This window comes from Cryptomeria japonica, chromosome 1, assembly GCF_030272615.1.
Source record: "Cryptomeria japonica chromosome 1, Sugi_1.0, whole genome shotgun sequence".
Classification (NCBI taxonomy): domain Eukaryota; kingdom Viridiplantae; phylum Streptophyta; class Pinopsida; order Cupressales; family Cupressaceae; genus Cryptomeria; species Cryptomeria japonica.
Genome location: NC_081405.1, coordinates 123,861,154 through 123,878,478, shown reverse-complemented (window position 1 = coordinate 123,878,478; position 17,325 = coordinate 123,861,154). Strand labels below are relative to the sequence as shown.

Sequence of the window (17,325 nt, the reverse complement as noted above, 5' to 3'; positions counted from 1 at the left end):
TTTGTCGTCTAATTGGGAAGGAAAAGCTGGTTTTAAATATGTTTCTTGGTTACACTATGTTCAACCAAAAGCAAAAGGCAGTTTGGGTCTCTAGGATTCCAAGATGCAAGGGTATGCCTTAGCTACCAAATGGATTGTTAGAATAACTTCAACAAAAGAACCTTGTAAAAAGCTTATACGACATTGTATCACTCTTTCCACTACTAATAAAAAATGGAAAGAGGTTAGTTGGATTGATAAGATTATCCTTGCCCCTTTCTTTCACTTAAAAGCATATTTTCCTCTTCAATCCATATGAAAGGCCTAGCAGACTATTAGTAAAATTTTATGTTGGAAAGATGCCTCCTTATAGCATAGGTTCAAATTTGGAAACTCTTCTATATGGTAGAATAGGAAAGTGCAATACCACAGTTTACCGTTAGCTATGGCTTTCCCCAGACATGCTTCTTATTGCTTAAGAAAGGAGTTCTTAAATTTGGTGATGTGTGGGATTTCAATTCTTTCGATTGGATCTCATGGCAAACAATGAAGGATAAATTTAAAATGAACAAAATGGCTGAAAGTTTTATTATTTTTGTGAAAGCATTGGTCCCTATGGACCTTGTTATGAAACTATGTACCCCATTGCAATATAATTTCACCAAGGATTGGTTCTAGTTGAATAAATATCATTTTGCTTGCTTCCCATTAAAAAAGATCTATTTAAAGCTTCTTGGCTTGTCTTTGAATCCAAGATTGAATGAAAAAAGGTGTAAGTTTAGTGAAAGAAAATGGAGGAACTTGTGTGTACAAATTTGGAGAACTAAAGTTGAGGCCAATGCTCAGAGCTTAGCCTAGAAAGTCATGCACTACAAACTGTTGGTTGGGGAAAGACTGAAATTTAATATCCAACTCATCAAATGCTCATTTTGTCAGCATAATGAAAGTATAAAGCATATATTTTGGGACCATCCTATAGCATGTAAAAAATAGAATGTTATATTTTATCTCTTTCCTAATGTCTTTGAGTAATCTTTGAGTTGGAAAAAAGCTTTGTTAGGAGTTGGATTTTATGATAATGTGGTAGTTGATTCTTTGAGATGATTTGTTTTGCTTAATATTTGGAGATGTAGGTGCATTTCACTGTTTTCAAATCAATCTATTCACTAGGAGACATAAATCCTAAAGTCTTAGTCTAATACCTTGTTTCAAGTTGTCTCTCTTTGCTCTCAACAGTAGGTGATTCAAAGAACAAAAAAATCATATACTACTTGAATTACATCAAGCATCAGGCTCTCCAATATTAGAAAGAGGTCATTCCATGCTCAAGACAACTCCAAGGTTGGTTCAAGTTTAGTCTTGAGATGTAATATGTTGAAGTTTGTCTATGTGGTCCATAGTATGGTGGCAAACTGTTGTATTTGATGTTCTTGTTGGGCTTCAAATGCGGTAGATGTTTTTAGGCTTTATTATTACTGAGTGATCACTTGATGATACGGATGTTGTTCAAGTACAAACTATAGATGTAAATTTTACTATTTGTGGTCTCTTGTTTGGCTGCAGTAGTTGTCTTTGTTGGATTATTACCTTTGTTTCTGTTGTTTGTCTCTATTTGTGGCCTCTTGTATGGTTGTGTATGTTGTCTCTAATGAACATTCATTGTAGTTAGTGCTAAGTAATCATTTGATTTTTTTTTTGACAGTCATTGTGCTACCCTATTTCATTGTAATTTCTTTATTTGCATTGATTCAATGAAAAAAATTCTTAATAAAATCGTCATAATGTCTTCTTTATTTTACCTATAAATTATATTTTAAAATATTTATTTAAAAAAATTATTTTATTAACATAATATTACAATACTCTTCAATAAATTCAATGATATAATTCTCATTTTGAATGTTTTTCTATGCAAATGTAAATACTCTTCCATTTTCCAATATAATATCAGAACAAAACCCTTTTTGCGCCTGTGAAACACCATTAACGGAAGAAGAGCCATGAGAATTGAGAGAAAAGTCCAGTCGCTGCAAAGGAGAAAATTCTTCGCAAAGATTAAACAAAAAGAAAGTGATTTATGTATTGTATAAATAAAAGAGACTGCTTACGAATTTGGTATTCAACAAACTCTGTAGCGGAAACATGGAGAGCATAAATTGATGCGATTTCTGCAGCAGATCAGTACAAAGAATTTCTGTAGCAGATCAGTACAACGAATTTCTCGCAATTCAAGTAAGGATTTTTTGTCACTTTTTTTTTGAGAAGCATCACATGTTCCAAATTGTCTGCAATCCAAATATTCCACATTTGAGTGTTTGAAGTAACTGTGATAAAAGGATAAGTGCCCTCATTATCTCAAGCTGAAATAAGATATGGAGAAAAAGTAATCAGAGGTATAGGTAGATCGGGTATCTTGGTGTACTTTCACGCTACAGATTGGTCAGATGATTTTCCCCTACAGTAACCTCCAGTGTAATGCTTCACCTAAATCGCGAGCCCTCATCAACTGAAAAATCCTGGTACATTTATTTTAAGACTTCTAATAGTGGATTTTTGTTTTGGGGAAATTGTTTAATAATAAGATTTCTTATGAAAAATCCTGTTACATTTTTTTTATGACTTTTAATAGTGGATTTTGTTTTGGGGAAAATGTTTAATAATAAGATTTCATATATTTAATTGATTTTTAATTGATTTTTAATTGGTAAAATTTGTATTAGTTTGTCATTTTTTTAAATAGAGATTTTGTATTTTTTTTCAATTTTTACATTAGAAGAATGAAAATGAAAATGTTACTAATAAAAATTTATGGTGAAAATTTACATAAGTTATCATCAAAAATTTGGGATAGTTTGAATAAAATATTTGAAACAAAAACAATTAATGCAAAGCTTTTCTTAAAATTTTAACTATTTCGATTCAAAATGGAAGATTGAATACTATGTCAAATAACATAAGCAATTTGAGGTCTCTTATTAGACAGCTGCAATATTCGAAGTTCTAATATGAAAATGTTAAGCTAGTTTATTAAACAATTTGCCTTTAAAATATAATAATGATATATTTTACATTAAGTCAAATAACTTCTCAAACACTAAAAAATATGATTTTTCAACATGAAAATGTGTTATACTCACAAGGCAATAATAAAAAATAAAAAATAAAAAATAAATTGAATATTTTTAGCAGAATTCAAAATGGAAGCATCAAAATTCCTTCTAGTAGAGGAGAAGGAATGCAACTAGGCAGTCCATGGAAGGCATAAGGAGTCCTTCCTAATTAACATATGTAAGTCTGAGGAATCTCTTTTGATAAAAAACTTAAAGTCTAAATGGCAGAAGCTTGCTGCCCTATTAACAGAGATTATGCTGATAAAAACAAATACCCGCGTGAGAGTCAAAACAGTAAGCTTAAAGAAGCTAAAGGGGACCTAGCTTGCACTTTCCTTGTGGGCTTCAGATGGCAGATGCTCCTTTCTCGCACACCCACGGCATCTGCTCGGAGGGCGATCCCTACCACGGCCAAGTCCGGACCCGCGACGACCCCTGCTAGCGCCACCCCTGCATGCCTGTTCCATTTGAGGGTTTTCATCTTTTGGTTTCAGAGGCAGAATGTCATTGAGTCTTGCAAACTGAATTAGATCATCCTCTCTGCCTGGGTCATCTGAATTATCTCCCAGGAACCTCCATTTAAGGTAGCCAAGACCAACTCCCGCAAAAACTCGATGCCTATCCAAGTCTTTTCCTTTCAGGTCGAGCAGGAAAGGATAATAGTTAATTAGTTCTCCATGAGCATTGAAAAGGATTCTATCACCTGGTCGAGGAGCCCTAGAGTCATGAATTGCCTTGTTTAGAATTTCTTGGAGCTCTTGGGTGACCTCCTCTGGAAAAATCTTCTTGGTGAGAGTCCAAACTGCCTGCTTGGCAAGTTTTAGGTCTAGCAGAGAGGCGACAAACCTTGAGAAATACTGGTGTTATCCCGAGGATACTAGTCTCTGTTCAGTTGTCTGCTACCCAAGATCATCTTGACTGCCAATATGAGAGGGAAATCCGAGTAGAGGAGGAGGCGCTTGAGCCTCAACTCTGAAATTTTCCTGAATGAAACTTGGCACGTCGATGCCGGGAGAGAGATTGGAGTGTCTGCTCCAAAACAAGAGATGGGTCTGGGATACACGCTCATAATGAAACCAAAAGAGGGCTCGGTCGACATGGATGGCAATGCAGGCTATCAAACAAAGGGAGAAATCTGGACTCTGAGAGTAATTAGCAAGAGGATGAGAATGAGAACAGAATGCAGAAAACTAATGCGAAGAAGGCGGCTGGCACACTCTTTAATGCCGAATAATGAGGGTCGGATATGCAATAAATTTGCCAGCAAAGCTGGCGAGGGATGTTGTCCTTGGCATGCCAAATCTCCTGTTCAGGCCATGCAAACCATAAGTTGATTTGACAGTTTGGCAGCTATATCTCGTAAGGAGGATCGGAGAAAGCTTAGGACATGACTGAAGCTTGGATGACGTGATTAAATGCGGGCCCACTCTCCCCAAAAAAGGTAAGATTAAATTTGAATTGAAATAACCGTTAAACTTAGCCGCCAAGGTTAAATTTAATGTTTGCCCAGGTAGCAAAATGTTAAGTAGCTTCTGAATGTTCTTGAAGAGACTCTCGCATCTGAATAAAAACCTCTGGGACCCTTGCCTGTCAAGTGCGATGGTCTGCATGAATAACAGGCAAATTACCCTGATCCCAACTATAGAGATAGGTTCCTTGAGCAGCTAATTTTGAGAGAACATCTACCTCTGAGTTTGCTTCTTTGTAGATGTGCTTGGCTTCATAGTTTTCAATCCTGTCCAAGCTTGCAATTATGCTTTCTAGAATTTCCTGCAATCTCCAATTTGGAGTGTTTTTCCTCTTGATGGCATTTATTGCTATCTCTGAGTCACCATCCACTAAGATGTTATTAAAACAATGTTTTATGCAATCTATCAGTCCAAATTGCAAAGCTTTGAACTCTGCTATGTTGTTTGTGTCTGGGGGGATCGGCTTTGCCATTTTCCCAAGAGTTGCTCCTATATGATCTCTGATTGCATATCCTATGCCTGAAGGGCCTGAGTTGCCTCTAGAGGCGCCATCAAAATTTAGTTTTATCCAACCAGGCTTTGGAGGAGACCAGATAGTGGTATTTCTCATATTGTATTTTTGCCCAAAAGAGGGAGGAATCCTGATTCCATGCCAGTTTTTCCTTATGCTTTCATCCCAAGATGAAAAAACTTTAGGCGATCCCAAAGAAAAGGTTATCTTACAGTTAACTGAATCCACAATAATCGATTCAATTGAGTTCAAGATTGTTTCTATTCTTCTGGATTTGTTGTCAAATAGCCTACGATTCCTCTCCTTCCAAATTTCCCAGACTAAACTTGAAGGGGATACTTCCATGATTAAGCTCAGGGTGGACTCCTTAGTTGGGATAGGCCAGCTTTGAAACAGGGATTTGATGTCATTTGGTAGAGCTATGATCAGCCCAAGTTTAGCATAGAGCCATCGCCAGCATTTGGACGCAAAGGGACAAGTGAGTAGTAGATGATCCATTGTCTCTGATTGAGCTTTGCACATGATGCACCTAGAGGGTCCTGCATACCCCATTTTTGTGAATTTTTCTGCAGTTAATATCTTCCTTTGATAGGCTAGCCATGCAAAAATCCCTACCTTAGGAATGACTTTAGAGCCCCAAAACAACTTCTTGGGAATATCCAATTGATCCCGAGCATCATTGTTGACCAGTACTTTGTAACCATCTTTAGGATTGTAGAGCCCTGTTTTGGAAGGTGCCCAAATTAAAGAGTCATTCCCTCTTCTCGAATTAACATTTCTTGCTTTTAAGAGTTCTTTGAGTTGATCTAAATCATTCCTTGCGGTTGGAACTCCTTCCAATGATTTCCATATCCAACTTTGAGAGTTGGGTGAGCCATCAAAAATCAGATAATCTCTCACTCTAACACCCCAATGGTGCTTAAGCCAATTCTCTGTTGTAGGAATGTTAAGTGAATTCGCAATAGGAGGGTAGCCTCCCCAGGAATCTTCCCAAAAAAGGCTTGAAGCTCCATCCCGGATGTCCCATGAAAGTTGTTCTGAGATCAGGTTTCTGCAAGAGATTAAAAAATTCCACGTTTTTGAACCCTTGGGGAATGAGTTTGCTCTTAGAAGATTGGTAGGTTCTTGATCTGGTAAATATTGAGTAGCTAGCATTCTAACCCATGTGATCTTAGGATTCTTGATGAACTTCCATACTAGTTTGGCCCCTAGGGCTTTGTTTTGCAATTTGAGATCCTTAATGCCTAAACCCCCTAGGACTTTGGGCTTGATTATTTTTCCCCATGCAATTAGAGCTATTCTGTGTTTCTCCTCTGAGTTTTGCCAGAAGAAATTCCTCCTTTTCTTAATTAGAAAGGCATTTGCACTTGCTGTGAGAGATAGAATGGATAATAGATAGATGGGCAGGGCCGATATTACTGCTTGAATCATTACTAGTCTTCCTGCCCAAGACAGCCATTTCCCTTTCCAGGAGTTTGAGGTCTGATCCACTTTAAGCTTAAGAGGATCCCACGATTTAGCATTCACAATGCCATGATCAATTGGGATTCCCAAATGGATACAAGGGAGAGATCCTTCACTACAATCTAGAATTGAAAGTATTTTAGACTGCAAGAGTCTAGAGGTAGAAAAGAAATAGACCTTGGACTTGTCCTTATTCCTTATTTGGCATGAGGCTTTCCCAAAGGTGTCTAGAATTTGTTTTAGATGGGAAGCCTCTTTGATTTTTGCTACCCCCAAAAGGAGGTTATCATCTGCAAATTGTTGATGTGTGACTGCAAAGTTTTTGGTTACTTTGATTCCCTCTAATAGATTGTTCATATGGCTTCTCTTTAATGTCCTACGCAAAACCTCCCCCATTATAATGTAGAGAAAAGGAGAGATAGGATCTCCTTGTCTGATTCCCATTGTCGAGGAAAAAAAGCCTTCTGGTTTCCCATTTACCAAAATTGAAAATTTCAGAGTGGAGATGCATTCAAAGACCCAGTCAATCCACTGTTATGCAAAACCGAAGGCTTGTATAAACTTGCAAAGGAAGCACCAGTCTACGCTATCATAAGCCTTTGAAATATCTACTTTAATCATCATACCTGGTCTTTTTGTACTTTGGAGAGTATGGATTGCTTCTTGTGCTATTATAGCTCCATCAAGAATTGAACGACCTGCAACAAACCATGTTTGTTCTTCTGATATGATTGATTCCATGAGGGGCTTCATTCTATTCATCATGACTTTTGAAAGGATTTTATAAACTGTGTTGCAAAGTGAGATAGGTCTGAAATCACCCAGCTTTAATGCATTCTCCTTCTTTGGGATGAGGATGATGAATGTGTTGTTTACTTCCTTAAGCAGCCTTCTTGATCTTCTTGAACATTCTAGAGCTTCCACAAGATCCTAACCTAATATGTGCCAGCACTTCTTGAAAAAGTCCGTTAGGAAGCCATCCGGGCCAGGAGCTTTACCCAAGGGCAGTTGATTGAGGGCTTGAAATACTTCATCCATCTTTGTTCTCTCATTTAGATTTTGGTTCTGCTCATCTGTTATGATCTTGGGGATCACATCCAACATCTTCTCTTGCTCTGACAACTGAGAACCTTTAAAATTGTTTAGGAGATTGAAGAAGAAAGAAGTGATTTCCTTCTTGATTTCATCAAGATCCTCTATGATCCGGTTGTCCTTGGACTCCAGTTTTGATATCCAGTTCTTACTTCTAATCTTTGTTACATTGTGGAAAAACTTAGTGTTTTTGTCTCCCATACTAAGCCAATTCTCCCTCAATTTCTGCTTCCAGAATATTTCTTCTTTAGACAAGATATCCTCATATTCCAATAGGAGCATCTTTTCTTATTGGAAGGATTCCAGGTCCATAAATTGAATATTATTACTGCATATCAAATGATGTGAATTTGAGGATGAGGACCTCTAGATAGTGCTTTTGTTGAAAATTATTGTTTTAAAAATACTAGGGATAAATACTTAGTTTGAGCATTCACCATTGGAGGTTGAAGACATTAGATGTTGAAAGATTTTCATCATTTAGAGCTAGCTTCTCACTATCAAGTGCCCCTACTATTCTATGAGGAGCCCCGCCCAATTCTATGGGCACGACTCGCCCGTACTCTAACAAGCTGATTAATTGGGGTGGGAACTTAGGAGGAGGCTATGGGACTGCAATCAAGCCCTACCCATAGAATTGTAGGGTTATTCCAACAGGTTAATTAATGGACTGGAGGGAGGCCTTGCTTTTTTTATAGAGCTGATAAAATTGAAAAATGCATATATTGTGAAATTTATTTTTTTAAGATAAATAGGGTTCTGAGAGAATTATGCCCTTCAAAGGACCATGAAACAACTTAACGGAGCAAAGGATTGTTGTTCGACTCCAAGGACCATGAGACAACTTGATAGAGCAATGGATTGCTGTTTGGGAGATCTATGATTTGAGCCTTTAGAGATATACTAATTCAAAAACTCAAGAATTCAATTTGGAAGCTACACCTTTACAAGTGTTATGAAGCAGCTTGATGGAGGTATACTTGATTCAAGTTTTATTTTTTGAATAAAAAGCCTCTAAATAATATGTATTTGTTTTGTTTCAATCAGCATTGTTGATTATGTGGAATGTAAACCTTCGGAGAAGTGTTGGAATATTAGGATTTACCTTGATAAAATCACCATAATGACTTGTTTTTCGTTATAAATATTCTCCAATGATAGCAGTTCAATAAATTATATTTTAAATTTTTTATAAAAGCCATATTATAATACATTTTTGAATGAAATCAAAGATATAATTATAATTTGAGAGTTTAAATGTACAGATGTAAATGCTTTTCCTTTTTCCAAAAATGGACAATAGTCTCTGATCTGCCACAAACAAGTCAATGCCCAACATGTTCATTTTCTTTTTACTGTGATTTCTACCGTATATATGACGGATTCAATTTCCCTAAGAAAAAAAATCAAGTTTTCACCATTACAAAACATTGATTCAAGGTATATGACGACTTTCATAGACATTCATTTGTGGCGATCAGGAGGCTTGAGATCATTTACGTTTCTGGACCTGTTTTTAATTTCAACTTCAAATCTCACAGAAGTTAGAATTCAACTGTTATTATGTGCCTTCCAACTTTAATTTATTCTTGGCAACCTTTTTCAAGTCTCCTCGTAGTTCCTTCTAGAAGTGTCTCGGCCATATTAACCCTCTTCGTTAATGAATTTTATCTGCAATTCTTCAACCAAAAGAAATGCATCTTCATCAGTGATTGGGATTATGCTTTCATTTTTGTCTAGTTTGAACAACTGTTTATAAATCAAAGATTCTTGAATTTCCCTGTAATATTCCTCATTCTTAATTTATAATTCAATTGGATTATGAAAGCTATGATGATCCTGAGAGTTGTTTCTCCTTAGTTCTTTGAGCTACATGGACTGCAAAGTACAAAAGTGGAGACCAAAGAGGCCAGGTTTTTCTTTGTTCACCCCAAGTTTCTTTCGTTTTTTAAGTTTCTTTACTAAATTTTGATTCAGGCTTCATAGCTTTCATAATCCATCATTGTTCATTATGTTGCCAAAGAACCGTGAATAGAAATTGTGGTTCCCTCCGCGGGTATACAATTTATCCTTCATATACTGCGACGCTAATTAAATAGGAAACAAAACCAAAGTGCACGCAAATTACCAACCAGAATCTAATTGAGTTCCAAGTTAATTAAATCAATATTTTTTCCATGATTTGGCATCAAATGTCTTCAGCAACAATTTTGTCTTCATTGTTATCTTTATGAACTTAGACATAATAACATCTTCAATTCCACCTGCAACAGCTTATAAACCAATATTTGAATGTTACGTCCCTTCATTAATGACGGGAAACTGCAAATAGTAATACTTTGATGCTTTTATTGTGCCTCGAGGGTTTTATTTTGCAGTTATAAGTAGGCAAGAAGGCTTTCAACTTTTGAACAGTAACATTTGACGTCTCCAGCCACCTTTAACAGTGAAAGTCATTCAAAGAAATACATAATCGTTTCATATTTATTTGCATCCATTATAGTGCATTCAACAGTCAGCTAATGTAAAATCCTGTGCTATAAATGCAGGGGACTTGCATAACAATTACCTTAACATTAATGTCCATGGAATCTTCCACGAGTGCACTCATCTATTAACAGAAGAAAATATGATAATGCACTAAGAATCCACAATCACCGAGCATTGATTTCATATTTATAATGCAGATCAGTTTGATATTATAGTAATTCTATACCATCTTGCATGGTAAATATAATTGACCATTGCGATAAACAGATAAGTACAATTATAAAACCATTCATACAACTTCCCCTGTCAAAACAGTAGAAATTCAACTAAAAATTAATTTTGCATGTTAGTCATAAATGATAAAACATTAGAAATTTAACTAAAAACAGGTTTTGCATGGAACATTCATCCCAAAATGGATAACATGCCTGCAGAAACTCAAAAGGCATGCAGAATAGAAAGATTGAGAGCAAGAGAACCCATTCTATTCTGTAGCCACAAGCAAGATCAGGCAATAAAAAGCACCTTCTTAGAATTATAGTAGATTCATCAGGCATGCACTGCAGACGAGGTCATAACAATCCGAATGTAATCACTCTCATTGAATAGCATAGAACATAAGCATAAGGAAAAAAGAATCAAGACGAAAAAAATAGTCAAAAACCTGCAACATAATTTTAAAAAGACAAACAAAACTTAGAAAATATAATTTATATGGAAGAATTAATAGAGCCTGCAAATCTATTAAAAGTAGTCTGTCATTCTATTTGTCTATGAGTTGAATCATTATGAATGGCATAGACCAAATATGTACGACTATCCTCTTGACTTTTGACTTCATGTCTATGGCAATTATTGTTTCTTTCTTCCAAAACCAACAACAGGTTATCAATGCAGTACATCGTCCGTGGAGTCAAATTCAACTCCAGAATGGGGAACCAACTGAAATCAATATAGGTGATATTTCGCACCAATATACATTTGATCATATCATGTCAACAGCAAACGCTTAGAAGCATTGTTGGTTGAGTTACATGATAACAAACCGATATCCAGCACAAAACTGAAGTCCAAAACTCCCTCCCAGAACAATGATGCCAAATTATTTTTATTAAGAAACTTTTAACAGATTGCAATGAAAAGAATGAAGCATAAATTGTTGATTTGATTTTACCTTCCATTGACAAAAAAATTAATTTGGCAGTACCCAATACTAGAAATTGATAATAGTATATTACAAAAATGAAAAATCAATCCAAGCCACTATTTAAAATTATTGCAATTCTGAGTAGAAGTAGGTTACATAAAACTTCAGTATTCTTCTTCTCCATCAACATCATCAGTACCTTCTGCTCCAACTTCTTCATAATCCTTCTCGAGAGCAGCAAGATCTTCACGAGCCTCAGAAAATTCTCCCTCTTCCATGCCTTCGCCAACATACCAATGGACAAATGCTCGTTTAGCATACATCAAATCAAATTTGTGGTCAATGCGAGAAAACACTTCAGCTACTGCAGTATTGTTGCTGATCATACACACTGCACGCTGCACCTTAGCAAGGTCTCCTCCAGGCACCACCGTGGGTGGTTGATAGTTAATTCCGCATTTGAATCCTGTGGGACACCTGTTGGCCACCCAAAAAAAGAAGCTTAAGCAACACAATTGAATGAAATTACAGATCAAACAGATGAAAGAAAAACAGTTGTCCACCTACCAGTCAACAAACTGAACAGTTCGCTTAGTCTTGATGGTTGCCACAGCTGCATTCACATCCTTGGGTACAACATCCCCCCGGTACATGAGACAGCAAGCCATATATTTTCCATGTCTTGGGTCACACTTGGCCATCATGCTGGAGGGTTCAAATACTGCATTTGTGATCTCAGGCACAGATAACTGCTCATGGTAGGCTTTCTCTGCAGAGATCACTGGAGCATAGGAGGAGAGCATGAAGTGGATTCTAGGATATGGTACAAGATTTGTCTGAAACTCTGTCACATCCACGTTGATGGCTCCATCAAACCTAAGAGATGTGGTCAGTGAAGATATAATCTGAGAGATCAATCTATTGAGGTTTGTATAAGTGGGCCTCTCAATATCCAAGGATCTTCTACAGATATCATATATGGCCTCATTGTCCAGAAGAACTGCAACATCTGTGTGTTCCAATAAAGAATGAGTTGACAGGACACTGTTGTATGGCTCCACAACTGCCGTAGATACCTGAAGCAAAATAAAATGTTTCAAAGACCCCTCAATGCCCATATTTGCAGAGCTAAAATTCCATGTCACATAATTCAATTTTTCAACATCATAATTTTGCAGCTAAGAACCTAAATTTCTTTCAATTAGATAAGACAAAGAAGAATAAAATTCAATTCAGGCAAGGCCAATCATTGAGGAGAAAAAGAATAAATGAGAAGAATTTTGGTGCCACAAATGTACGCAATTTATTTTAAATCTAAGGGAAGGAAAAAAATGAGTAAGTTAAAATCAAGCAGAGAAACTTTTTAGACGAACATGAAACATAGAAAAGTGAAATTTTATGAATAGGTAAAAGAAGAAATGGAATTTAGGGCAGAATGAATAACAGAAAGAACTTTGATATTATTGCAAGTATAGAACTTGATTTTGGAGAGAATGAAGAATAACATTTGCACTTATTCTTATTATAGCAAACAATAATCAAATCAAAAAAAGCTATGGCTCTCTTTGATATAATAAAAAAAGCACAGATCAGTGGAATCCTCGGCATGGCAAGTAGAAATCTGAAATCACCCCCTAACAATGTACAGAATTATTCACTAAATTCCACATAACACTTTTCTTGAAGAAGGATAACATAAACAATATAAAGAATCCATTACACTTACAGCTCAGAACAACATACTATCCAATAATATAAACCTCCACTCAAAAGCAAATAAAACACCAGAATATCAAAATGCCCATGTTTGCAGAACTAAAATTTCATCTCCAACAATTCAAAATTAAGAATTTCAACACAATTTCTTTGCACCAAGAACCCACACAATTTCTTTGAATTGAGTAAGACAAAGGCAAATATAACTCAAATCAGGCAAGGCCAATCATTGAAAGCAAAAAGAAATTAATGAGAGAATATTGAATATCAGAATGCCCACACTATTTTATCATAAACCATCCCCCAACAATTTACCCAATTATTCGCTAAACTCTATATATCACATTTACTGGAAAAGGATATCATAAACAATATTAAAAATACATTAACACATATACAATTTAACACAATTCTGTATCCAATATTATACACCTCCACTCAACTCAACACACCATACAACAATATACACCTCACTTCAACTCGACTTTACACACACTATCCAATGATACACCCCTTTTTGGGTTAAAAACTCAGTACGGTTTTTCAACAAAGTAATCCAGAATATAAAACATCATTCAATGATATATAGCTCTCCTTAAATAAATCACACACCCTCTAATGTTGGAATCTGATAAAACTGAATTTCTAACACATAACACATTACCTAATAAATGTTTTAGGCTTTAGCTTAACGACTATAGGTATCTATCTAAAGGACACCGAAAGAAAGATAACACAATAGACTAATTTTAATTATATAGATATTACATAATGATATTTTTTAATTCTAAAATAATTAATTAATTTTTAATTTGATGTGTACGGTTTTTAATTTTTAATTTTTAATTGTTAAAAACTCGGTACGGTTTTTCAACAAAGAATCCAGAATATAAAACATTACTCAATGATATATAGCTCTCCTCACTTAAAATCACACACCCTCCTTTAATGTTGGAATCTGATAAAACTCAATTTCTAACACACAACACATTACCTAATAAATGTTTTAGCTTAACCACTATAGATATCTATCTAAAGGACACCGAAAGAAAGATAACATAACAGACTAATTTTAACCTATTTGGCAGCATCAACTCATGGCATGTAACTAATACCTACGTAAGTAGAGCAGAGAAACAACCTAAACCAAGGGGGCTGCATAAAAACTGATGTTGACCCAATTATATAGAGCAATACTAGAACTGCCCCAAAACAGATTCAGATCACTTAATTTCTCGTTAAGGAAAAGAAGCAATGAGTTTCTGAAAAGGAAGCAATGAAAATCAAATGAGGATAAGCCACATCATGATATGAAAAGAAACTAAGGAGCCACTAAAAGGTGCAGCAAAAAAGATGAAATGGAATCTTAAAATCTTACTCACATGTCTCCAGCTGCAAACTAAAAGGAGAGACAGCATACATAATACCATGGTCCATCACTAATAAAGGAACTATAATATGCTTGGGTAAAGAAAAAATGGGTTCATCAAGTCTTAGTCAATATCTCCAATTGCAAAATAAAAGGACAAACAGCATACGCAATTCTATAACAAAACTAATACAGCTACAAAATGCTCAAGCTACATCAGATCAGCATTACTAATTCTTACAAAGTGCTCAAAATATACCCAATTAATTACTTCTGCAGCATTGATCATAGTTTACCTGAGGAGATGGATAAATGGTAAATCCAAGCTTTGATTTTTTGCCATAGTCAACAGAAAGCCGTTCAAGAAGCAATGAACCCAACCCAGATCCAGTTCCTCCTCCGACAGCATTGAAAACCAAAAACCCCTGTAAACCTGTGCAATTATCTGCCAGTTTCCTTACTCGATCCAAGCAAAGGTCCACAATTTCCTTTCCCACTGTAAAAAAAACAAAGATCAAATCAGATCTACGAGTCAAGTGGCTGTGAATATAATGTTGAAGTGATATATTAGTGTAACAATGATCAAGAAATGTCCACACCTCAATGTAACAATGTAAAAATATAGCAGACTTCAAATCTAATCTAGTTAGTTAAAAGTATCGTGTAACAGTAGTCTGAGGGTGATCCAGGAATCTAACACCACACTGAAATAATTAAAAAACTAGCAGACTTCAAATCTAATCAAAAAACGTCAACAATTTGCGAAGCAATGGTAGAGAGTACACTACTGTGAGAGCGATCTAAACCACCACAGGTTCAATCACATTAAAAAGAGAAAAAGATAAAAGACCTTCAAATCCAATCTTACAAGTTAAAAAGTTTGTAGTGTAATGGTAAAGGGATGCATTGCTGCATGATCCGCTAAGATATCATAACTAAAACATGTCACCAAGATTGAGGAGCAGCATCCCTTAACAAAGACAACATATCACTGAGGTGGTGGGGCAGTGGGCCCATACCAGAGAAACATGTTACCATGATCATGGTGCAGTGACCCATGACCAGGAGGACATGTCATTGAGGTGTAGAGTGATGACCCATAACCATAAGGAAATCTCAACAAGGTTGTAGAATATCAAAATGTGGGTAAGTGAAATATGGATCCACATGCAGAACCCGAGCAGATGCAAAAGAGAAAAAAATCCGGTCAGAAGAGCCATGGCGGCTCTACAACTTCCAAAGACATAGAGAACAAATAACCCTTGGGACTGAGTCCGAATCCAATCTATAGGTACATATAGCAACACGAGTTCATAAAAATGTGTAACCAAGGTTATGATTTGAACATAAGAAGTACATTCGATCGTTCGCCTTTCTTACATATACGATCCAAACTTGCCACATTGCACAAAAGTCCAGAACCTCATCTACACTACGAAACAGAAATTTTAAAAAATGAATTTTATATTGAAATTCAAGGAAAACGTCCACATGACCTGGGTCGTAGTGTAACAATTAAGCTAGACATTTAAGTAGGAGCCATATTAAGAAATCTTAACAGTGTGATCCAAGCTAACCCTGAATCACTTAAAAGCCAGCTAATAACCTCAGACGAGATTCATAACAAGAGAAACAAACAGGAGAATAAGGTACCACAGTTTTCTTCGGATAGTGTCCTTTATTAAGTCCGAGTCAAAGATGACAAAAGAAAATTGTTTTCTTACCAGTATAATGACCGCGAGCAAAATTGTTGGCAGCGTCTTCTTTTCCAGAGATCAGCTGCTCAGGATGAAAAAGCTGCCGATAGCCCCCAGTTCGAACCTCGTCAATGACAGTCGGTTCCAGATCTACAAACACAGCTCTGGGCACGTGCTTCCCCGCCCCAGTTTCGCTGAAAAACGTATTAAAAGCATCGTGTGCCACACCCACCGACGTATCACTGCCCAAAAAACAAAAGTTCCCGACACAACTCATCAAATTTCATTCAAAGCCCATCCAAGATATAATCAAGCAAACCCAAATCACCAAACAGAAACCCACCAAAGCAAAGCCCCCACTCCAGCGATCGACACGGGTTTCAAATTCCAAAAACAGAAAACAGAAAAAATGAAGTAAAACTCACCTGGGCATAGTTCCGTCTGGCTGAATTCCATGCTCGAGGCAGTACAGCTCCCAACATGAATTTCCTACTTGAATTCCAGCCTGGCCAATATGAACACTGATAATTTCTCTCATTTCCCACTAATTCTATCGGAAAATGAAGATGATGCGAAATAAATGCAGTTTATTTTCAAGCGGATTGTACGGATAGGGAGGGAGATAGTTTTGCTTGTTGCAGGCCCGATCAAAAACCTAAGTAAAGCAAACTGATCTGAAGCTCTTTCTCGAGTCCTTTAGTACACAAGATTTTTGAAAAAATTAGCTTCTTGTGTTTGGACTGTATTGGATTTTTATTTGGAATCCGTGTGGACCCTTCAATTATTTGAATTTGTTTATTTTGTGTTAGAGGGGTTATCTAGTGGGCAATGCCAACGAAATGCAGTGGACAGCCTGATTGTTCCGGTGGATGCGGTGGCAGGATTAGGTAATGTGGAGCTTCCAGAAATTAATAAAATAAAAATTGAAAATGATTTTCTCATTTAGTTTTTACGTTTAATATTTATTGAGTATTTGGATAATCATTTTTTTTTGGGGGGGTTTTTGACCCCACATTAAATAGGTTTAAATTTTTCTTATGGAATGGTAGGTTCAATTTTTAAGGTGTTTTTGATATTAAAGGCAACAAAATCGGGGTGCTCATTCTCACAACAAAAGAGAGCGAACAATTTTTTTTGGTTTTTGACATCACATTAAATAGGTTTAATTTTTTTATATGGAGTGATGAGGCTCATATTTTAAGATGTTATTTTATGAAGCTAGTTACAATTTTTATAAATTTGATTAACATACAATCATATTAAAGTTATTTCTTTGGGAAG

The 17,325-nt window shown here is 36.0% G+C and overlaps 1 protein-coding gene across 1 annotated transcript; it reads right to left on the bottom strand.

Moving 5' to 3' along the window:
* Positions 1-11,260: 11,260 nt before the first annotated feature.
* On the bottom strand, positions 11,261-16,807 carry LOC131026682 (tubulin alpha-3 chain). Its single transcript, XM_057956609.2, has 5 exons — positions 16,470-16,807; positions 16,072-16,286; positions 14,644-14,843; positions 11,830-12,338; positions 11,261-11,739 (listed from the first exon to the last, which is right to left on the bottom strand). The coding sequence occupies exons 1-5, from the start codon at positions 16,580-16,582 to the stop codon at positions 11,427-11,429; spliced, it is 1,350 nt and encodes a 449-aa protein (XP_057812592.1). The 5' UTR covers positions 16,583-16,807; the 3' UTR covers positions 11,261-11,426.
* Positions 16,808-17,325: the final 518 nt, after the last annotated feature.